The sequence below is a fragment of the Saccopteryx bilineata genome, chromosome 1 (assembly GCF_036850765.1).
Source record: "Saccopteryx bilineata isolate mSacBil1 chromosome 1, mSacBil1_pri_phased_curated, whole genome shotgun sequence".
Taxonomy (NCBI): Eukaryota; Metazoa; Chordata; class Mammalia; order Chiroptera; family Emballonuridae; genus Saccopteryx; species Saccopteryx bilineata.
Genome location: NC_089490.1, coordinates 175,821,313 through 175,845,768, shown reverse-complemented (window position 1 = coordinate 175,845,768; position 24,456 = coordinate 175,821,313). Strand labels below are relative to the sequence as shown.

The window sequence follows — 24,456 nt, the reverse complement described above, 5'->3', positions numbered from 1 at the left end:
CCAGGCGCTAGAGTGGCTCAGGTCGCAACAGAGCGACGCCCAAGAGGGGCAGAGCATCGCCCCCTGGTGGGCATGCCAGGTGGATCCCGGTTGGGCGCATGTGGGAGTCTGTCTGACCGTCTCTCCCCGTTTCCAGCTTCAGAAAAATACAAAAAAGAAAAAAAAAAGAAAAGAAAAGAAGTGAGATGCTAGAGAATGTGTAAACAAACCAACATCTCTCAAATTTTAATTTACTAAATAACATCACTACTCTAAATCTTACCTCAATATGTAGTAGAATGCCATTTGGTTTAAAAAATATATTATTTTTGAAAAAAAGAACTCTCTATCCCCTTTATCATTTTTAAGTCTAATTTTGTCAAATTTAATGTTAGGCAGATACTTTTTAAATACCTATGCATTTTGTCTTCTCAAAGTTAATAATGAGGGTGTTTTTTTCGTGCCTCCATATAAATGTTGAGGTTACAAGGAAAAGTCATAAGATTGTTATTTCACCATCTGTTGTAGCTGGTTTGTTTTAGTCATATGTTTTTTGTGGGTTCTTACTGAGCTGTCAACAATCTGCCAGTTAATTATAAAAACTTCTCAGGTTGTCAGAGGTTACTATACTGAAAAGTGAGCTACCAGCCTGTGTATCAAGGGATTGATTACTGCTGATTTACAAACAATTTCCAGAACACCTTCTGTGGATACGTAAACTTTTATAGATGAAATCATGACACCTTTGGATCCTGTAGCTGAAGAGAACCAAGAAGATGATAATTAGTTTCCGAGCTTCCATGAAAAAAGAGCATGAGTGTTTAGGTTGTTAATTGATAGCTATATAATTGGATTCAATTATTTTTCTTAGAAATATTTTAATGGAGACACTTTTGCAAAGTAGCTATTTATATAAAATAAACACATAAACTGTCCTTTGTCTTGTTTAACAGTGCACCACTGCACTCAAATGCCTATTTGTAATAGAAATCAGAGTTCTTCTAAAAAAAAAAAGAAAAGTGATCTGATTTTTAATATTAGTTCTGTTTTAGTTTATCTGTGATACCAAGTAAATTATTTCAATTGTCTCATAGCTTTTGCTGAAATAAAAAAATTATATTACATTTTATTTTTGTACAGTTCTTTTACTAAGAAATATTATACTTGGAAATCAAAATACTATCAATGAAGAAATTAATCGTTGTTAACAAGATAAGAGAAGTCAATTAAAGTAGTACAAGTAGGTTGCATATACTGCATCCGAGATTTACACACTTAGTTATTTTTATCGACTTTTTGTGAAATTTCTTAAAGCAGATATTCTAGCTGAGTGCCAGAGAAATACTTCAGTAGACAGTTGATCTAAATGTCAATGTATAGAAGTTCACTCACCCAAGGCTCATAAGTTTTTTAGTCACTTACTAAAATAAATTGTTAATTTGCTGTATATTTTACATTAGATGAAACATTTTCAGCCCTATATGTATATATTTGAATATATACATACATATATATACACACATACACATGTGTGTGTGTGTGTGTGTGTGTGTAGAAAAAGAGAAAGGAGATAAAGAGGGAAAGAAAGAAAGAGAAACTTTTCCATGAGAAATAAGAGAATTCTAGGAAATTTACGACCTTACCTTTATCCATAGTCATCTGGGAACAGAGCTGTTGGCATGTCTCTTCCCTCTGTTTCCTTGTTGACGACAGAAGGAGCATAGTATTCAGATACCTGAGAAAATATTCCTTCACCTGAGCTGTTCCCATTTGCTTTATTTTTGGGCTCTATCTTGAATTCAAACTTTTCCTTTCATTTGTCATATAAACACATATTTACCTCTGAGAGAAGGATTAGACCGTATATCAAAGTGACAGCAAAGTGATGAATTACAATGAAAATATTTAGTTTTCTCAGGTTGGTTTTCAGATGTCTTGTAATACTAGTAAAAATAAGGATTCCATTCAACATTGTCAGAATACAAGAAAACATGATCCCTCTTAACCCTGAATGCAAGATGGCATTCGTTTATGCATTTATTTATTGAATATCTAGTAAGTGCAAGCTGATTTGCTAGACCCACATGATATAATGCTGAAAGAAAAAACACATTCCATAACCCTGCATTCATGCAGTTTGAAAGAGAAAATAGATATATATTTAATCTAGTGAAGAAGGCCAACATTCAAGCAATCATATTAATATTGTATAATTATAAACAGATATTCTGAAATAGAGGAAAACTGACCTATGATTGTGAGTGACTAAAATCTCTAACCCAGGCTTAGTGTTGTGGGGCTTGTTTGTTATGTGATGGCCTTTGGATGATAAACGGGATAGAGAAAAGGTTGCATTTCAAGTGGAGGAAATAGCATACAAAAGCTGATAGTAGGAATGGACAAAATAATTTAAAGAACTGAATGAAAGTTAGTGTGGCTGAAGAACACAGATTTAGAGGATGAGAAAGGCGTGCAGGGCCTGGGCTCTGTGGGAACTTGTAGGCTATATCAGTAATTTTGTTTTTATCTTATAGTTAAATGAGTATATGTTAAAATTACTGACAAGAGCAATGACCTCATGATTTTTGGATCTGTCATGATCACTAAAGCTTTTGTGTGGAAAATGAATGGGAGGTTCATATGCATAAATGTAGAAGGATAGCAAGAATGGGATTGGGGAAATTTAGGAAGAGATAGTGCTGATAGGTTGAGCTAGGGTTGTGACTGCAGACTTGGAGAGAAACGAATGTTTGAGAGTTATTATTTTTTTAATTTATTTATTAAATTTAATGCAGTGACATTGATAAATCAGGGTACATATATTGAGAGAAAACATCTCTAGATTGTGCTGTATACCCCTCCCCCAAAGTTAAATTGTCTTCTGTCACCTTCTATCTGGGTTTTTTTGTGCCCCTCCCCTCCCCCAACCCCTCTCTCCTTCTTCACCCCATCCCCCCTCCCCCCACCCCTACCCCTATTGCCATCACATTCTTGTTCATGTTCATGTCTCTGAGTCTCATTTTTATGTCCCTTCTATGTATGGATTCATATAGTTCTTAGCTTTTTTTCTGATTTACTTATTTCACTCCGTATAATGTTATCAAGGTCCATCCATGTTATTGTAAATGATCCGATGTCATCATTTCTTATGGCTGAGTAGTATTCCATAGTATATATGTACCAAAGCTTTTTAATCCACTCGTCCCCTGACGGACACTTGGGCTGTTTCTAGATCCTCGCTATTGTGAACAATGCTACCACAAACATGGGGGTGCATTTCTCCTTTTGGAGCCGTTCTATGGTGTCCTTGGGGTATATTCCTAAAAGTGGGATAGCTGGGTCAAAAGGCAGTTCGATTTTCAGTTTTTTAAGGAATCTCCATACTGTTTTCCACAGTGGCTGCACCAGTCTGCATTCCCACCAGCAGTGCAGGAGGGTTCCCTTTTCTCCACATCCTCACCAGCACTTATTCTGTGTTGTTCGGAGCAATATATTTGCTGATTTATCTCCATGGGGAAGTGAAATAAAAGACAGGATAAACAAATGGGACTATATCAAACTAAAAAGCTTTTGCACAGCTAAAGACAACAAGAACAGAATAAAAAGACAAACTACATAATGGGAGAACATATTTGACATTACGTCTGATAAGGGGTTAATAACCAAAATTTATAAAGAACTTGTAAATCTCAACACCAGGAAGACAAACAATCCAATCCAAAAATGGGCAAAAGAGATGAACAGACACTTCTCCAAAGAGGACATACAGATGGTCAATAGGCATATGAAAAAATGCTCAACATCACTAATCATTAGAGAAATGCAAATTAAAACCACAATGAGATATCACCTCACACCAGCCAGAATGAGAGATATATTTTGAAGGTAGAAGTAACAGAACTTACTGACGGGTTTAGTATAAGAGGTGAGGGAACCAAACATGTCAAGTATGTCTGTCATTGATTTCTGCTTGAATAAATAGATGAAGAAAAATCTGTGAAAGCATGTCTTTATGTGGGGGGTATGTATACTATGAGGAGATGTATTTGAAACATAAAGATGGGCTGTTAAGTAGGCTAGCTCTACCAATTTGGAAATTAGGTGGAAAGCAATACATGTATTTAAAACTATAGGCTATGTCAAAAAACCTAGGCTAAATGACTAGCCATGAAATTCAATAAAACATAATATTTAATAACAAAGTAAAGGAGTAGGATTAACAGAAAATACTGAGAGATTTTCATTAATTCCATAGCAACTGAAGACAAGGTGTCATAAACACCAAGTAAAGTGACTGTTTCTTGAAAAAGGAACTGTTACACATAGAAAATGACTGAAGTAGACTATGGCCGGACAATGGACAGAATGAAATATACAACTCTTTACTAACAGGGTTAATCAATTGGTTAAGTTACTCAAGAAGTCAAATGTACAAATTGGCTCAGGAGGAGAAAGAGCTCCTCTATTGTCACGATAGGTACAAATATGTGTTGGGTAAAACTGGTGAAGTGAAATATAACTGAACTTGAGGAATAGGTTTGTTTGTAAAAGGGCTTAGCATTTATATAATAATAAATTTATGCCATTTTAGAATTTTCTGCTATATCCAAGAATATAGAATGTTGAAAAGAGTTATAGGATTTTTTGTTTAAAGCACCTATAAAGTAATTTTTTAGAAAATCCTGTTTTATTTTTTAGTTAATTAATTTTTTACTTAAAGAAATGCGCTTTTAGATACTATTGAGAAAATGTATTTATAACTTAATATAACCCATCAGCACAATTTCTTTTCTTAGTTTATTACCAACCGTAGTACACTCTCTTGTTAACATCTCACCAATTTTTCACTAGTGAATTATAACTATAGTTTTGTTAAGCATTATTCACCAAACATACTCAGAGACAAATTCCAGATTTATACATATATTGATAATTGTATTTTGTGTGGATGGCTAAAGAGCTATCCATGGTTTAATATTTCTTTTTCTTTCTAAAATTTTCTTTAAATCTACTTTTATTAATTTTCTTCTCAATACATTTGTATTGACCCCTATATTCTACTTACTAAGTATTGTGTAGGGCTGTATGAGTGAAAAAAGCAAACAGTATATCTTACAATGAGGGAAATGATCATCTATATTTGGAGATGCTTACCTATTCTGGAATCAGTTCACAATGGCTGTGAAGATTTCTTTGTGTTATTTAATACTTCTTAATACATTTCTTCAATATATAATGTATTTTCTGATTATTTAAAATGTTAATTCTCACAGGTGAAAAGCAATAAGGATGTTCAAGTGCTGGTCAGCTGTTTTGTTTCTTGGATTCATATTTTTGGAATCAGAAGGAAGGCCAAGCAAAGAAGCAGGATATGGCCTTAAATTCTATCAACCTCTAATAAGATTGCGACACAAGGTACAGTCACCATTCTGAATTTTCTCATAGTGCCTAGCAATTAGGAACTAAACTATTAGTTGTTCAGTTTATTATTCATTCACAAGCACCTGTTTCAGAATATAATTTTCATATTATGAAAATGCAAATAATATAAATAATAATTTTGAGGAGTAAATGCTTTTTGACAAAGTATAGTGCTGGCTCACTTAAAACTATTAATGCTAACAAGCAATAATTATAATGAACTTATAAAAATAAGTAAATATGTTAAGACCTAATCAACCAGATAGTTTCTATTATTTTCACATTAATTAGTTTGAAACTTTTTTTTTTTTTTTTTTTTTGCATTTTTCTGAAGCTGGAAACAGGGAGAGACAGTCAGACAGACTCCCGCATGCGCCCGACCGGGGTCCACCCGGCACGCCCACCATGGGGCGACGCTCTGCCCACCAAGGGGGCAATGCTCTGCCCATCCTGGGCGTCGCCATGTTGCGACCAGAGCCACTCTAGCGCCTGAGGCAGAGGCCACAGAGCCATCCCCAGCGCCCGGGCCATCTTTGCTCCAATGAAGCCTTGGCTGCGGGAGGGGAAGAGAGAGACAGAGAGGAAGGCACGGCGGAGGGGGGGAGAAGCAAATGGGCGCTTCTCCTGTGTTCCCTGGCCGGAATCGAACCCGGGTCCTCCGCATGCTAGGCCGACGCTCTACCGCTGAGCCAACCGGCCAGGGCTAGTTTGAAACTTTTTAAACTAATGCAAATATGTTATGTTCTTAAATTCCCCATAAAGATAATAAGAAAAAACAGATGTCTAAAACTATGTGGGAATATATAGGTTGGTATAGGATTAGTTTTTGTAGAAATGATTAAACATTTTAATTTTATCAAATAATCATAATTGTGGGCTGTCTGATGTTCAATAAATACTCTTTTATGTTAAATAAATTGACATTTAGGCATATTATAAATTATATATATTACACACAGTAAATTATTTATTTATTTATTTATTTTCATTTTTCTGAAGCTGGAAATGGGGAGGCAGTCAGACAGACTCCCACATGCACCCAACCAGGATCCACGTGGCACGCCCACCAGGGGGCGATGCGCTGCCCCTCTGTGGCGTCGCTCTGATGCATCCAGAACCATTCTAGCACCTGAGGCAGAGACCACAGAACCATCCTCAGCGGCCCGGCCATTTTTGCTCCAATGGAGCCTCAGCTGCGGAAGGGGAAGAGAGAAACAGAGAGGAAGGAGAGGGGGAGGGGTGGAGAAGCAGATGGGTGCTTCTCCTGTGTGCCCTGGCCGGGAATCGAACCTGGGACTCCTGCACACTAGGCCAATGCTCTACCGCTGAGCCATCCGGCAAGGGCGTACACACAGGAAATTAAACTAGTGCTTTTATTTTAATAACAGATCATGATACTGAACATAAACTCAAGTAAATATTAAATCAAATAAAAGTTTATAAAACATTATAGTTTTCATAGAAAGTAGAAAAAAAGATGAAATGCATGCTAATTATGATAGAAAATATATTTTTTAAGATTTCTTATAAACAAATTATGTGTCTTGAGGTCAAAACTATGCCTTCTACTCCTTTTATTCTTATGTTGTGAACACAGTAGATACTATTCAATTGAATCTCTGCAAGTCATTAGTTTAAATAATTAGAAATAATACATGATTGCTGGTATTTAAAGCCAGAGAAGCAGAGAAGTTCACTTAACTTGAGATAATTTGGGAGAGAAATTAAGCTAGGAGGCATTCTGCGAGTATGTGTGGCTGTGAACATGTGGAAGTGTGTATATGACAAGAATAAAGAAGCACCTTCCATTATGCAAGCCCCTGCAAGAACTACCAGATACTTTACACTCACACCTACACCAACCTGACCACTGGGAACTACCTTTCCTTACCCAATACCTTGACATTTAATATCCATTATAGCCTTTAATTTTTACTTGTATCAGTCATTATTTCGATTTCAGAAATATCTGGTCATTCTTTTTTCCACTGATTGTCATTCTACTTAGGCTTATATGCCTCTTGATTGGTGGGGCTTACCCAAACCATAATTGAAAATAGAACAGCCGCCTGACCAGGCAGTGGTGTAGTGGATATAGCATCGGACTGGGATGCGGAGGACCCAGGTTCAAGACTCCGAGGTCGTCAGCTTGAGCTCCGGCTCATCTGGTTTGAACAAAAGCTCACCAGCTTGGACCTGAGGTCACTGGCTCGAGCAAAGGTTTACTCGGTCTGCTGAAGGCCCATGGTCAAGGCACATATGAGAAAGCAATCAATGAACAACAAAGGTGTCGCAACAAAAAACTGATGATTGATGCTTCTCATCTCTCTCCGTTCCTGTCTGTCTGTCCCTATCTATCCCTCTCTCTGTCTCTGTAAATAAATAAATAAATATCTTTAAAAAAAAGAAAAAGAAAATAGAACAGCCATAAACATTACCGGTCTCTCCTTTTTATTTTCATCTGTAGAACTCATCACAGTTCCTCAAAAACATTTCACTTATTAGTTTATTGGCTGTTTCCTTCAATTAAAATGCAAGCTAATATTCATCTTGCTGTACCCCAGCACCTAGAACAGTGTTTGGCTGATGGGAAACATTTAATAAATATATTTGAAATGAATGACTTTATCTGTTGACAAGAATAAGGCTTAAGTGAAAAAGACTTATGGGCCCAGACCAGATAGGTCAGTTGGTTAGAGCATTGTCCCAATATGGCAAGGTTGTAGTTTCAATCCTAGGTCAGGGCATAACAACAATCAACCAATGAACACACAATACAGTGTACAGAGTTGTGTTTTAGCATTGGACACCTGAAACCTGTATAATTATGTTAACCAGTGTCACCCCAGTAAAATAAAGGAAAAAGAATCAACCAATGAACACATAAATAAATGGGACAACAAATCAATCTTTCCCTTCCTCTCTTTAAAAAATAAAAAATCAATAAATAAATATAATTTAAAAAAACATGACATATATTTCTGCTATAGCTAATTATACATAATTGTATTATATAATTAATTATAAATTCTCTTATAATTATATATCATTAATTAAAATTAATAAATTAATTAGGCATAATTTTCTATTATTTTATCAGAATAAATCAACATAGCAAAGCTTAAAATAATTTTATATAAATTATTTTAATAGCATTAAATAAATTATTTTTTCCTATTTATTTTTTAATCTACATAGTTTTATTTAAATTGCAAAAAGTATAAATGTCTACAAAACTGATGGAATGCACAGGAGATTTTTTATTAGGATTAGGTTTCACTAATTTTAAGTATTATTTACTGACTAGAAAACTAAAACATAAATAATAAATACAATTTTAAAAAATGTATTTAGGGGCCTGACCTGTGGTGTCACAGTGGATTATGTGTCGACCTGGAACGCTGAGGTTGCCGTTTTGAAACTCTGGGTTTGCCTGGTCAAGGCACATATGGGAGTTGATGCTTCCTGCTCCTCCCCTCTTCTCTCTCTCTCTCTCTTCTCTCTAAAATGAATAAATACATAAAAATGTATTTAGGTATAGTTGGTATATCATTTCATATTGGTTATATTAAGGAAAAGTATACCATAAGTATAGAAAATCTTCCTAATTATATTTATTTTCCAGAAATAATTTATTCAGCTCTAAGTGATGCCAAGGTAGGGTCTTGTCTGAATTTATTGTGTTGACAAGGTTTTAAGTGTCCCACTCAGCACAAAACCACATCAATTGATCTCCAGTTCTGATTAGCCACTTCCCATATTTTCCCCAGAGAACTCTTAGTACTTTGAATCTTAACAAAAAATATATCTATAGAACACATTTTTACCAAATATTTTTGTACCACTGTGTAATGAATTCCCTCTTGGGAGCGAAAGGTAAAATGTGAGACTTACTTCTGAGATCACATAGGCATATTGTAGATCTAAATATAAATATATATGTACATATTTATAACACTTGCAAATAGGTATTACACATATAAATAATTGAAAATATATTTGTGTCTCAAGATAAATACCAGTAACATATAAATCCATCATTATAATTGTAGAAATCTTAATTATTGTCCACAGTATGTGTCTGAAAGAGCTAATCATATACATATTTCATATAATGTGTTTATCCAACAAGCATTTATGGAATACCAAATGTAGAAATTCATTAGCGCTCTAGAATTGAAAAATACAGTTTCCAAATTTAAATCCTCAAAGTGGTTATCTTATTTATTATTAAAAATAAACAGTGTACACTTATATTGTGCTAAGTGCTTCATATACATTAATTGTTGTAAATTAATCTTATAACAGTCCTGGGTGAAAGGCAGAAACCATGGGCCAAACTGAAAACAGGATGCTACTGTTCCAAAAGGAAAGTTTATTTCAAAAGAGCCTGAATGCAAGCAGGCTGAGAATAGCAAAGGGTGTCAGCCTAGAACTATGGGTGGGAGTGTTAGATACAGGGGTTATTGTAAGCATTTGCTGGCATGGAGTTACCTGCACCTGGACATGCCCAGATTAGCATATCCTGGTTTGTGGCCTTGGTTACAGACTGTCTCCCTTTCTCAACCCTCAGGTCCTTCATGATGGCCTTGACCCAAAGACATTTCTCAGAACTTTCCCAGGGTGGGGAGAGTTGCTAAATGGGAGGCGGAGGTTGGACGAGGGAGATGCTGAATGAAGAAGTTATCCTAGTGGGAAGTTGGGTGAGGGGAATTTGTGTTTTAAATGGGCTCTGGATTTAAAGGAGCCCAGAACCTAAACCTAACACTGGGATGCAGGGAATATTATTTATGTTTATCCAAATGATATTATTAAAACCCAGTGTGGTGAAGTAACTTTTCCAAGCACAAGAGAGGGAAGAGACAGAATTTAGATCAGTCAGAGTCAGATAAAAGCAAAGGTAAGCCAGAGATGGGGAAAAGCAACCAGAAAATAAATCACCCTGATATCTTCCTGCCTCACTCTAAGCACAACCGCAGTATTTCTATATTCATTTCTCAACCAGACTGACAGGAATGTCTTCTCCTGAAGGTTGCCGTAGCTCTCTGGTTTAAGGCCAACTTCTCAATGAAGACTCACCAGAAATGAATAGTTACCACCCTACCTGCTCATCTCTAGCTAGGAATCTGAGTGTTGAGCATAGGGTTGTAACTATTCATTGCCTTGTGGATGGATAAAAAACTTCCAAAGTCTCTGGAAGTTTGAGCCTTTGGGAGAATTGTGGACTCAAAGCAGCCTTTACATCAGGTATATACACTAAATGCCTGATGATGCTTTATCATCAGGCATTTAGTGTATATGAGGTGCTCGGTTAGATTCATTCTGTACCTTGGGTATTTTAATTTCGAGTATTTCCATGGGGTAAGTGACTTTTTTTTAATTTTATTTTTTACAGAGACAGAGAGAGAGTCAGAGGGATAGACAGGGACAGACAGGAACGGAGAGATGAGAAGCATCAATCATTAGTTTTTCATTGCGCGTTGCAACACCTTAGTTGTTCATTCATTGCTTTCTCATATGTGCTTGACCGCGGGCCTTCAGCAGACTGAGTAAACCCTTGCTGGAGCCAGTGACCTTGGGCTCAAACTGGTGAGCTTTTGCTCAAACCAGATGAGCCCACGCTCAAGCTGGCGATCTTGGGGTCTCAAACCTGGGTCCTTCCACATTCCAGTCCAACGCTCTATCCACTGCACCACCACCTGGTCAGGTGGGATAAGTGACTTAATTGCTGTTTTATAGATAAAGAAACTGGGATTTACAAATGTGTATGTAGCATTTGCGTAATATCACATACTGAACAAGTTAGGAAGCAAGATTTAGGATTTAATATACATAATATAAAATTTAACAAAAGTTTTAACAGTGAGCATCTTTGGTAGTAATTTGACCTGCATACCATATAGTTTCTATTCTCCCCTCATTCTGATCACATGGCAATAAGACAAATTTTATTTCTTGGTCCCTTTGTAGTTGAATGAGAATATATGTCAAGTTTTGGCCAAACAGTAGTGAGAAATGCCATGCAATGCATCTGGACTGAATGTTTGATTACCATCGTAAAATCTCCCTGAACTCTCTTTGACCTCTAACATCTGATCAAGATAGTGATGGCTTAATATTAAATCCCAAGTGTCTAAATAAGTAGGATAATAAACATGCAGGCAATTAATGATTCTCTCAAAATGTGAAAGGAGAGATAAAAAACAACTTGTGTTTTAAACTACTGAAATTCTTAAGTTGTTTGTTATCTCAGCATAATTATAGTATACCCTTGCCAATAAAGACAAACTAGAATTCAAATTTATATCACCTAACCACAAAAACCTGTGCTCCTTTTTCTGTACCATCTTGACTTTCAGTTGCCCCGTTCAAGATTGTATTATTCTTTATTTTTTCTCCATTTTTCCTTTCTTCTGTTTCTTGCTGGGTCATAATTTCCCATCCCAATTTAACATCCTGCTATATTGATAACCCTGCAATATGAATGTACTAATATGTCTGCTTTTACAATATACCTTCATTGATTGACTGTAAATCCTGTTGGCTCGATACCATATCTTACATCCTTTTTCTTACTTTCAGCACTGGTCACACTGCTGCATTGTTAGCTGAGAATGATAAAGTCAGGCTTGAGGGAAAATATTAGGACAGTAGGAGTGCTCTTTGAGTATACCTGGTTGAACCACTTAAAGACCTTAACATGCTGACATCTTTATGTGACTGAAGAATGCTATCTCTAGCTTTACAATGCAGAGCTATTCCGGGCAAACAAAAATTGCCTTGCGACTCCTTTACTACCTAAATCGAATTGTTTATTTGTGAGAGTAGTTACTGTGCAAATGGGCCAAAGAGTTTGTATAATTTAATAAGTCTTGAGGGTGTTGCTATGCACCATAGTACAGTATAATTCAAGTAAGTCATTTGTGGGAGGTGATTTTTACTTTTAGTATTAAAAAAAAAAAACAAACGATAGATGTGGGTTGGTGAAGAGTGGCAGGAGGTAACTCCAGGGAAAGAGACACGCATTAAACGAGTCATGAAAGCTGTGACTGCTTAGAGGCTGGGAACCTTCAGGCAAACCCAGGAGCATTATTTTCTGACTGAAGAAAATTTGTGTCATTCCATCTGAAATGCCCGACTGCTTGAAGCATGTTCAGGGCAAAACCCTTTAAAACGTTCATATATTTTTCAGAGGTCAGAAAGCAATTCAGACCATTGTCTGCAAGCAAAAATGGAGGTGATGACAGGAGTAAAGTGGGTAATGGTAAAAAATTAACTAATTAAATGTTAAGGAATATACTAATTATTATTTATTAATATATTTATTCTGTATATATCATAATATAAATACTATTAATAAATCTTAAATGTTTTTCTACTACTGTAAATCATTTGAAAAATAAAAAACACTTTTGAAATTCTTTTACTGGAAAATAAAATCCTAGTTTTCTCTCTGACCCCAACTCATCCCCACTTTGAGACTGTGCAAGAACTATTGAAAAGTAATTTAGAAATGGGAGCCCGAGGTTAATAAAATCAAAGAACATAAAAGAGTTCCAAATTCTTTATAACTAGGAGAAATTAATCTAAGCAATTTTATGAATTTTAGCAGAAATGCTTTCTTTGTCCTGTAAGAGTTTTAGGCAAAAATCAACACACAAAGATTTTTATTGAACTCTTTTTTTATTAGAAATGCCCAGCACTTAGATTTCAGATGGTGTAGTTGCTTTCTTAATGTTATTAGTCTCAACCTAAATGCCTAAAAAGGACTCTCCATGTTATAATGATGATTCTATTCATAAGGGGTTATTCTTTTGAGCTTACCTGCTTCCATTTCTTCTTCTCAAAACTAGTAGGATAGAGAAATGTGTGAGGAACTTTTGTTTCACTGAGTATCTTTATATACTGTCAAGAGCTGTGAGTGGTTTGAGATATTTTCCTTTTCGCAAGCTAATATGTTAGCCTGCCATGCATAGTTTCATGAACAGTGACAGAAGACACAAGACTCCTGGGTCAGAGATAAAGGAAGGTTTATTGCTCATAACAATAGCAGTAGCCAGAGTTTAAGCTGGTTCCTGGAGCCCAGTTTACATAGGGCAATGCAAGGAGGGCCAAGTTATACCAGCTCACACCATGGGGTATATATTACACAAGGAAACCTATCAGCTGAAGAATGTCAGTTCAGTTGTATGAGCCATAAGCATGCCTGGTTTTTGCACCAGAAGGAAACATTGTCTTTATTATACAGGACAGTAAGTAGCCCGGCCCTTTGGTCTGAATAAAGATACAATCTCTGTTTTCTAAGCTGTAAATGCACTTGCCCTTGGTTCCAGAGGGACCATAATTTTTATGTTCCAAGGCTGTTTGCTCAAACAGCCTTGAACAGATATTTCAGAGAAAATGCAGTCAGTGTCTCTGTGCATGAATGTGCAGAAACACGAGGGGCCCACCATGGAAGACTGTCTCCCAGTTCATTTGGAGAGTATCACCTGATTACAGGAATCAGAATTGCCATTAATGAAATCTGTCAAAAGCCAGAACTAAATGCTGTGTGGATTTTAAAGTTGATTTGAAAGCCAGTACATGACGATAGCATCTTTGTACCTTTTCCCTGGTTAACTTAGTCCTTTTTAGAACTTTAAAGACTGCCTGACCAGGCAGTGGCGCAGTGGATAGAGTGTCAGACTGGGATGTGGAGGACGCAGGTTCGAGACCCCGAGGTCACCAGCTTGAGCATGCGCTCATCTGGTTTGAGCAAAGCTCAATGGACCCGAGGTCGCTGGCTTGAACAAGGGGTTACTCGATCTGTTGTAGCCCCACAGTCAAGGCACATGAGAAAGCAATCAATGAATAACTAAGGTGTCGCAACGAAAAACTGATGATTGATGCTTCTCATCGCCATTCCTTTCTGTCTGACCCTCTCTCTGACTCTCTCTCTCTGTCTTTGTAAAAAAAAAAACAAAAAACAACAACTTTAAAGAGAAAAAAATATTTGTTGACCTTTGAACAAATAGTTTGCATGTTTATTATTCAAAATGGTATATTTGCTAATCTGGGTAAGATTAGCATGCAGTGGACTAAATCACTTTGCTTAACAAAAGTGTCACTAAAGGAAGATCTCTGACTTCTAAAATTGTTAAGAGAAGGATCTACTATAGAAAATTGTTTTATCCCTTAGGGAATGAATCTCAAAGTAGTACTATTACTAGAGATGTGTAGGATGATATGCAAAAAGGATGTTTTTCTATACCTTTTGACCTTGTTTAAAAATATTTGAATAAAGTTTTAAAAGTACAATACTTAAAGCTCAGAATAATAGAGCTGCTTTTTAGTGAAGATTTGCTGTTTTGAAAATTTTAAAATGTGACACATTAATATTCTATTTACATCTATTTTTAAAAACAAGACAAAGTAGTCAAATAAAGAGAAAATTCATTTATTACTTTAGTGAGAGGCTTGTCAGAATTCTGGAAATCTCTAGTTATGTCCCAGGCTTGAGCAAGTAGGATGTTTTTAACACTTGAATGTGGATTTTTAAGTGATCTCAGTTACAGAGCTTCTTTATAACAACTCAATAATTTAAAAAAATATATCTTGATAGTTAAAAAAATATATGGCTTTATTTCTGTTCCCTTGGTCCTTTTGCTGATAGAGAAGCACCAAGATATTAAGATCTACATGCAATTAAACAGTTTTTCTTTACTGTTCCTTTTCTTTTGATTGACTTCCAAAGCCTTCTTGTTTTTCAATATAGTTGTTTTTTTCTCCCCCTTTTTCTGGGAAGGCTTGTGCTAGATCATTTCAGTTTGTTAAAGAATAACAAACTACTAATTCACTCACACCTACATTAATTAAGTACATTCAGCTAACTCCTATTCAAAATATAAAAGTGTGGTTGTTTTTAACAAGTGAAGGAAGTAAAAATACATTTATCTAATCATTAATATTAACGAATTGGCAAGCTAGCATTTGCATTCATTACTTCAATGTTTAAATTAATTATAAGTTGTCCTTGTATCTTTTTATTATTAAAATTCTATTATGAGTTCAATTACCAAAGTTCTGTTTTACAGATGAAATACCATGATTTATGAGGTTGACATTTTACATGTTTAGGAGATAAAACCCTCGTAGTATAGAAACTACAGTGGAAGGGAGTCGTGTTATTTTTAACTACTATAACTCACTGCTTACTTCTGGCACCAGTTCCCCTATATTTAAACTGAGTTAGTGTTTTTAGAGCCATAAGATAGTAGAAAATATTTAATTCATTAAGAAATTACATAATAGAGAAGGGAAAACTTAGAACCTAGAAAAAGAAATGAAACTTAAGTTCTTTGGTGAAGCTCACACAACCAGATACTGCTCAGCTAAGATTAAATTTCCCGTCTTCTGGAACAGCTCTGTTTTCCTTTAACGCACTGCCCCATAAATTAACACTTTTCTTTAAGTTCAGTGTTTATCAACAGAAAAATACATTCATTCATTATTTCAACAAGTACTTAAGTACCTACTGCACACAAGGTACTGAGCAAAATAATTTGAGTTCTTAAACACACATTTATTTGCCTCTGATTACTGGCAAAGCGAACATCTCAAATGAATTGATTGAAAACATTATTCAAGACCTTATTTAAATGTGCAACCAGGCAATGATTCTTCAGAGAGAGCCAGTGTAAAGTTTGCACTCTAGGACCTAGGCAAAAGGGGATGACTAAGTATATTTGCTGAAGTAAGCACTAGAAAAAGATGCTTAATTATAATGTGGAACTAATCACCAGGTTGTCTGAAGGTGATTGCAAGTTTATCAGCTGTGTGGGTTAAACAAACAGCCCAGTCCAAGATGGGGATGTCAATCACCATACTATCAATGAGTGGAAACACAACAAAAAATGCTCTATTAAACATACTGTTAGTGAGGAGCCACTGCGCCACCTCACCCGCAGGTGTTGTAAAGTACCAAAAGCTACAGAATTAATATTAATATTTTGGGAGGCTTGAAGAACATTTTATTAATTTGGGTTAAAGTGTGTATAGAAATTGTGAGAAATAGTCCCTGTACTGTGTGATTGGCATGACCAGGATGACCCTTGGCATTGTAAATGCAAAGGGGAGGAAAACATGGATTCCCAGACATTCCACCACGCCTGTGGGGAAAGGGGTGAATGGCTAGCCAGGTACAGGAAGAGAAAAGCCAAAATAAACCTTTTCTTATAGCAATGACTTGTAAATTTTGTTTTCTCCAAAATAATGTATGGCTTGCAAATTGAACGTGGTCCTATCATGTTAAAGGACATATGACTATAACCAATAGTGGTAAGGGGCTCCTAATTACAATTTTTGCTTCTGTACTTCCCACTTACAAAACTATAAAAACTAAGTTGAACAAAGGGCCAGCACACTCTCCCTCAGATTTCTGTCTGAGTTGCCGCCACTTGGCCAAGCTAGACAAGAAAGCTTTGGTGTGTAATCGACGGACTTTGTTCGTGTCTTCAATGTTTTGGGTCCCTCCGGATTAGGTTTAACAGTTAGAAGTTTGTTTAAATGTGCTATTAGAAATGCTGACAATGTGGTTTTATCTTCTCTGAGGTAGAGGCCTCTTCACACTTTCTCAGTTTTTCAATAGACTATTTTTATTTTTAGACCAGCTTTAGGTTCATGGCAAAACTGAGCCAAGAGTACAGATTGTTCCCTAGATCCCTCTCCTGGCATTACACCTATGCAAATTTCTTCACTACCAACATCAAGCACCTGAGTTGAACATTTGTTACACACCATGAGCCTACATCGTTATCACCCAAAGTCCATAAGTTACCCTAGGGGTTCACTCTTGATGTTATGCATTTTACAGATTTTGACAAATGCAAATGATTTGTATCCACAATTGTAATATCATAAAAATAATTTTATTCTCCTAGACAACCTCTTTGCTCTGCCTATTCATTCCCCCTTCATCTTTAACCTCCAAAATCACTGATCTTTTTACTGTCTCCATAACTTTGCTTCTTCCAAAATTTCACATAGGTGGAATCATGCAGTGTATAGCATTTCCAGATTGGCTTCTTTTTAATATAATATACATAGAAATTCCTCCATATATTTTCATGAGTTGATAGTTCATTTCTTATTAATACTAAATTATACCACTTGTCTAGATGTACACAGTTTATTTTTTCACTACTGAAAGATATCTTTGTTGTTTGATTTGGCAATTATAAATAAAGTTGCTATAAACATCTGTGTTCACGTTTTTGTTTGGACATAAGTTTTCAGCTCACTTGGGTAAATACCAAGGAGCACAATTGCTGAATAATAAGGTAAGAAGATGTTTAGTTTTGTAAGAAAGTGCTAACTATCTTCCAGAGTGGCTGTATCACTTTGCATTTCTACCAACAGAGAATGAGAGTTCCTGTTCCACGTGCTTCAGCTTTTGGTGGGGTCACGTTTTTGGATTTTGGCCATTCTAGTAAATACATTCTGATATCCCATTGTCATTTTCATTTCCAATTTACTGAATATACATAATATTTTTATACATAAATAAGTATTTTTTATATACTTATTTGTCATCTGTATAGCCTTTTAAATGTGTCAGCTCAGGTCTTTTGCCCATTTAATAATTAGGTTGTTAGTTTTCTTATTGTTGTATTTCATAAATTTATCATATATTTTGAATAACATTTTCTCAGATGTGTCTCCTGAAAATATTTTTTTCCTGACTGACTTATTTTTTTGTTCTCTTGGCATTGTCTTTTACAGAGAAGTTTTTAATTTTATTGAAGTTCAGTCTATCAGGTATTTCTTTCATGCATTGTATACTTTTGGTGTATTTTAAAAGTCATTGCCATACTCAAGGCCATGTAGGTTTTCTCCTATCTTACTCCAAGAAGTTTTATATTTTACATTTCTATCTATGATTCATTTTGAGTTTTTATGAAAGTTTTAAGGTGGTTTGTGTCTGATTCATTTTTTTACAAATGGATGCCCAATTGTTCTGACACCATTTGTTGAAAAGGCTACCTTTGCTCGATCATATTTGTTTTGTTTTATTTTGATCTCTGTCAGAGATCAATTGACTATATTTATGTGGGATTCTTATGCTGTTCTATTCATCTATTTTTCTGTTTTATCACCCATACCACACTCTTGATTAGTATAGCTTTATAGTAAGTCATAAGTGGGATAGTGTTAATCTTCCAACCTTGTTCTTCTCCTTCAATATTGTGTTAGCTATTCTGGGTCTTTTGCCTTTCCAAAAAACTTTAGAATTAGTTTATCAATATTCTCAAAATAAGATGCTGTGAGTTTGGGTTGGATTGCATTGAATATATAGATCAAGTTAAGAAGAATGATATTTCAATATTGTCTTTCTTTCCATGAACTAGAGATATCTATCTAATTCTTGTAGCATTTTTTTCATCATGGATTTGTAATTTTCCTCCAGTACATCTTTTGCATATTTTGTCAGATTTATACATAAGGATTTTATTTTGGGGTGTGCTAATAAAAATGATATGGTGCTTTTAATTTCAAATTCAATAAGCTTATTGTTGGTATTAGGAGATTTGATTTACTTCTGTATATTAATCTGTATCCTGCAAATTTGCTATAAATCCCTTATTAGTTCCAAGAGTTATGTCAAATCTCTCAAATGTTAATTATGTCATCTGCAAAGAAAGTTTTATTTCCTTCTCCTCAATCTATATACTTTTTATTTTATGTTCTTATATTAATAAATTATTTAAGTCTTCCACATGGTGGTCAATAATAATAGTGAGAGAGAATATCTTTGCCTTTTTTTGATCTTTGCATGAGGCTTCTAGTTCTTTACCCTTAATTGTAATGTTAACTAAGTTTTTTGTTTTGTTTGTTTTAGATGTTATTTATCAAGTTGATAAAGTTTTTCTTTCTATCAATTGGGGGAGAGTTTTTATCATGAATAGGTGCTGAATTTGGTCAAATGCCTTTTCTCCTGTTAATATGATCTTGTGATTTTCTTTGTTAACCTGCTGATACCACGGATTGTGTTTGTTTATTTTTTGATGTTGAATTACTTTGCATACCTAATATGCATCTGAGTTGTTCATGATGCATAATTATTTTTATACATTGTTGAATTCAATTTGCTAATATTTTATTGAGGATTTCTGTATTTATGTTCATGAGAGATACTTGTCTTTAGTTTTCTTGTAATGCCTTTGTCTGGTTTTGGTTTTAGGGTAATACTGGCCTCATAGAATAAGTTAGGAAGTATTTTGTCTGCCTCAATCTTCTAGAATAGATTTTAGAGAACTGGTAAAATTTCTTCCTGAAATATTTGGTAGAATTTACCAGTAAACATGTCTGGGTAGTTCTGGCACTTTCTATTTTAATTATTGATAAAATTTCATTAACACATATAAATCTATTCAGATTGCCTATTTTTTAATGTAATTTGTGGCAGATTATATATTTCAAGAAATTTGTATATATCATGTAAATTATTGAATGTCTAAGCATATAATCGTTTATAGTTTTTATTATTCTTTTGATGTCCATAAGATCTCTCAATCATTTAAAAAACTATTTATTTTGGCCTGACCTATGGTGGCGCAGTGGATAAAGCGTTGACCTGGAAATGCTGAGGTTGCCGGTTCGAAACCCTGGGCTTGCCTGGTCAAGGCACATATGGGAGTTGATGCTTCCAGCTCCTCTCCCCCTTCTCTCTCTCTGTCTCTCCCTCTCCTCTCTAAAATGAATTAAAAAAATTAAAAATTAAAAAACTATTTATTTTGACAAATATTTTAATGATATCAGTTTACTGAAAATTCCCTATGGATTAGAGTAGTTAAATTAAGGTCAGTCATTGGAAGATCCAAATAATATAATATTTCAGAACAACATAATTCTATTACTTGCCCAGTTCTCAGGATGTTTGCCAATGAAGTTTGTATAAATCTATAAAAAAAACTCACAAAAATGAGTATTCTGACAACACTACAAATAAATAATACTAAAGCAAAGAAACAAAAATGCAACAAATTTTTAAATTTATATTTTATTTTTCTAAAATTTTAGCATAAAATTTTAAACACATAGCAAATTAGAATTTTACAGTTAGTATCCATGTAACCAATACCTAAATAAATATTTTACTCTGATTGTTTCTTAAGTATGTGTAAATTGTTTTGTGTATTTGTTCCCCTTGATATTTATCCATCGTACTTTTTAAATTTCAAATTATATTATAGACATTAAACTCTTTCTTAAATATTTTGGTGTATAGCAAGAACTAGAGTGAAATATATATTTAAATTTTTTATGTAGTTTTATATATATTTTATATACGTTGGAAAACACAGATCTATATCTTTATTCTCTGAATTTTTCCAAATGTGAAAACTTGCATAACAGACATTAAACTATAGATGTATCAATTTATAGAATGTGATTATCCTTCAAGAAGTGTACTCATGCCTCTTTCCTGTCAATCTCTTCCCTTATTCCCTCTGAGCTCAGGAATGTTCTAATATTTTATACCGTAGTCTAGTTCTTTGACCTAAAATTTCATGTAAATGAAATCATAGCATAAGTGAAGATTTGTTTTAATACTCCTTTCATTCATAATAATGCTATTGAGATTCATCTATTTATTTCCTTTTTATTGAATTCATTGGGTGATACTGGTTGACAAAATTATACAGGTTTCGGGTTCATAATTCCATCCACATCATCTGTACACTGATTTATTCATTGTGCATTCACCATCCCAAGTCAAGTCTCCCTGCATAACCATTTATACCACCATACTCCAACATGTCCCCTTTCCACTTCCACACTACACCCACAGTCACCACACTGTTGTCTGTGTCCATGATGTTTTTCTATCCTCTCTCTTTTTCTTTTTTCCTCAGTCCCTCAGTACTCTCTGACAGCTTCACCTGTTCTCTATCTATGAGTCTGTCTTTATTTTGCTTATCAGTACATTTTGTTATTGTGTCTCTCAATAGTTTAATTTCTTTTTCTTGCTGACTAGTATTTATTCATATGAATATACCACAATGTGTTTCATTTTTAATCCACATTCCTATTGTTGGAAACATGTTGAAACTTTCATTTAAAAAGCTGCTATGAACCTACTTGTTCAAGTCTTTTTTGGGGGAGATATATTATAGTTTCCCTGTGTCAATACCTAGCAGCGGTAATCTTAAGAAACTAGCAGAACTTTTTACAAATTAGATACACAAATTGCCCTTTGCAAACTAATGCATGAAATGTATAGATATTTCACATTTTTTGTAATATTTTCTGTCCTCTCTGTTTTTAATTTTAGCCATTCTGAAGGATAGTATCCCCTGAATCTTTCATTTGAATGTTCTTGATGACTGGTGGCACTAAACATTTTTTCTTTTGTATACTAGTCATTCATAAATTTTGTCTTGTTTGTAATATTATTTTATTCAGTTGTTGAAATGTTTTATGATTGCTTGATACTTCAAAGTAATAGAATTAATAAACATTTATATCTTTGTAAAATTTCACATAAGATAAAGCTACTTTGAGCCGCTTTAGTGAGATTTCATAGAAAACATTGTGAAGACAATAAAAGCAATCCACATTTGGGTAGAAGTTTTAAATGTTCTAAATAATAATTGAAAGTGTAACTTCTAACACAAATTAGATAGGACTAAAATAATGCTATATTTTATTACAATATACCTGAAGATATATACATATTACCTTTATATATGTATATATTTATGTTATGTATATATATATCTAAAATTATACATATATTATTATAAAACATCATATTTATTTTACCAGTGTTTCATTATTAAAGATAGGAATTCAGCCCTGGCCAGTTGACTCAGTGGTAGAGCATCGGCCTGGTGTGTGGATGTCTTGGGTTTGATTTCCAATCAAGAAACACAAGAGAAGTGACCATCTGCTTCTTGACCCTGCCCCTCCCCCTCTTCTCTCTCTATCTCTCTCTTTTCTTCCTGCAGCCATGGCTCTATTGGAACACATTGGCCTCAAGTGTTCCACATTGAGGTTATTGGGGCCATTCAATATTATATTGTTTGGAAGGCTATATTGTTTGTCCCTAGAACTATTCCCTTCTTAAGAATGGAGAACACACATAAATATTAGAGATCCTGAGAGAAAGAGTATGTAGGCATTTATGAGTTACTACAGCAGATTACTATCTCCATTCATTTTTATGCTTAGCTTTAAGGTTGCATGGACATAACCAAAATAATATGTGAAAATGAAAGGAAACAGAAGGTTAAACATAAAGCCCATTTAATTCTACTCCCACTTCACCTAGAAGTGGGATGGCTCCATGGCCTTGCCTCAGGCACTAAAATAGCTCTGTTGCTGAGTAATGGAACAATGGCCCCAAAGGGGCAGAGCTTTGATCCTACAGGGCTTGCCAGGTGGATTTCAGTTGGGGTATGTGCAGGAGTATGTATCTCTGCCTCCTCAATTCTCACTTAAGAAAAAAATACCTAGAAATTCATCTATAGCAGTTAGTTTATGAGCTGCTAAATTTAATCAGTCACACCTAATTTAAGATCTAAAACAGTATTTTCCTAATATATCATCTCTATAACTCATTTTTCTGAGAGGATTAATGATTTGCAAACCATAAATAGAAAAAATAACATTGAAAAGAAGGAATTAAAACTTCAGTTAGAAATGAAAAGAGTGAAAGAACATATAAATATTATAATTAAAAATTTCTCTTGCTTTTTCATGTTATATTTTAGTTTTAACATCTTAAAAAGGAAGTACTATTCTATCTTTGAAGAATAAGAAAGTAAAAGATATTCAATTCTATTGAGTTCTACATTCTTGTCAGTACCTTAGGCATGCGAAAAGTGTTAATATAATTTTAACAATATACTCCTCACTGTATAAATTCTATTTCATCAATTGGGTAGCTTTTATATTTTCGTATTTATATTTTATTTTGGATTTATAGATACTTAAAGATAGTGCTGTATGTGAATAAATTTTGCAACTCATACTAAACTTGTTATTTTAAAGCAATATTATATTGAATATATGTAAGGCTATATTGTTTGTTCATAGAACTATTCCTTTCTTAAGAATGGAGAACACACATAAATATTAGAGATCCTGAGAGAAAGAGTATGTAGGCATCTATGAGTTACTACAGCAGATTACTATCTCCATTCAATTTTATGCTTAGCTTTAAGGTTGCTTTGACATAACCAAAATAATATGTGAAAATGAAAGGAAGCAGGTTAAACATAAAGCCCATTTAATTCTACTCCCACTTCACCTATAACATTTATGATTTATTTTTATATATTTTGATTAATAAAGTGTTTGAGTGAAATATTTTTGTTGCTTAAAAAATTAAAATATTAGCCCTGGCCGGTTGGCTCAGCGGTAGAGCGTCGGCCTAGCGTGCGGAGGACCCGGGTTCGATTCCCAGCCAGGGCACATAGGAGAAGCGCCCATTTGCTTCTCCACCCCTCCGCCGCGCCTTCCTCTCTGTCTCTCTCTTCCCCTCCCGCAGCCAAGGCTCCATTGGAGCAAAGATGGCCCGGGTGCTGGGGATGGCTCTGTGGCCTCTGCCCCAGGCGCTAGAGTGGCTCTGGTCGCAACATGGCGACACCCAGGAGGGTCGCAACATGGCGACGCCCAGGATGGGCAGAGCATCGCCCCCTGGTGGGCAGAGCGTCGCCCCCTGGTGGGCGTGCCGGGTGGATCCCGGTCGGGCGCATGCGGGAGTCTGTCTGACTGTCTCTCCCTGTTTCCAGCTTCAGAAAAGTGCAAAAAAAAAAAAAAAAAAAAAATTAAAATATTGAAATAAATGGTCTTAATTACCTAGTAATTTTGTGAATTATGGTTTCAAATGGTTTAGATAGTTCCAAAAATCAAATTTATCTCAAAAGCATAAAACTAGCTAGAAATAAATATATTTTTTAAACATCAAGGATAAAACCTTTTTCTAGGAGATGAATGAAATTGCTTAGAAGCATAATTGCATTTATTTAGATATTTCTTACAATAGCAATAAAGTTGAAATATAACTTATCT

General features: G+C 34.8%; 1 protein-coding gene across 3 annotated transcripts in view; it reads left to right on the top strand.

The window, feature by feature from the left end:
* FSTL5 (follistatin like 5) overlaps positions 1-24,456 on the top strand; it is a 699,550-nt gene that overhangs the window by 47,005 nt on the left and 628,089 nt on the right. For all 3 annotated transcript variants that reach the window (XM_066280005.1, XM_066280011.1, XM_066280003.1), the window contains one exon: positions 5,253-5,394. In XM_066280005.1, coding sequence (XP_066136102.1) covers positions 5,269-5,394 — 126 coding nt within the window. In that variant the 5' untranslated portion in view covers positions 5,253-5,268. The remainder of the gene's footprint in view (positions 1-5,252; positions 5,395-24,456) is intronic.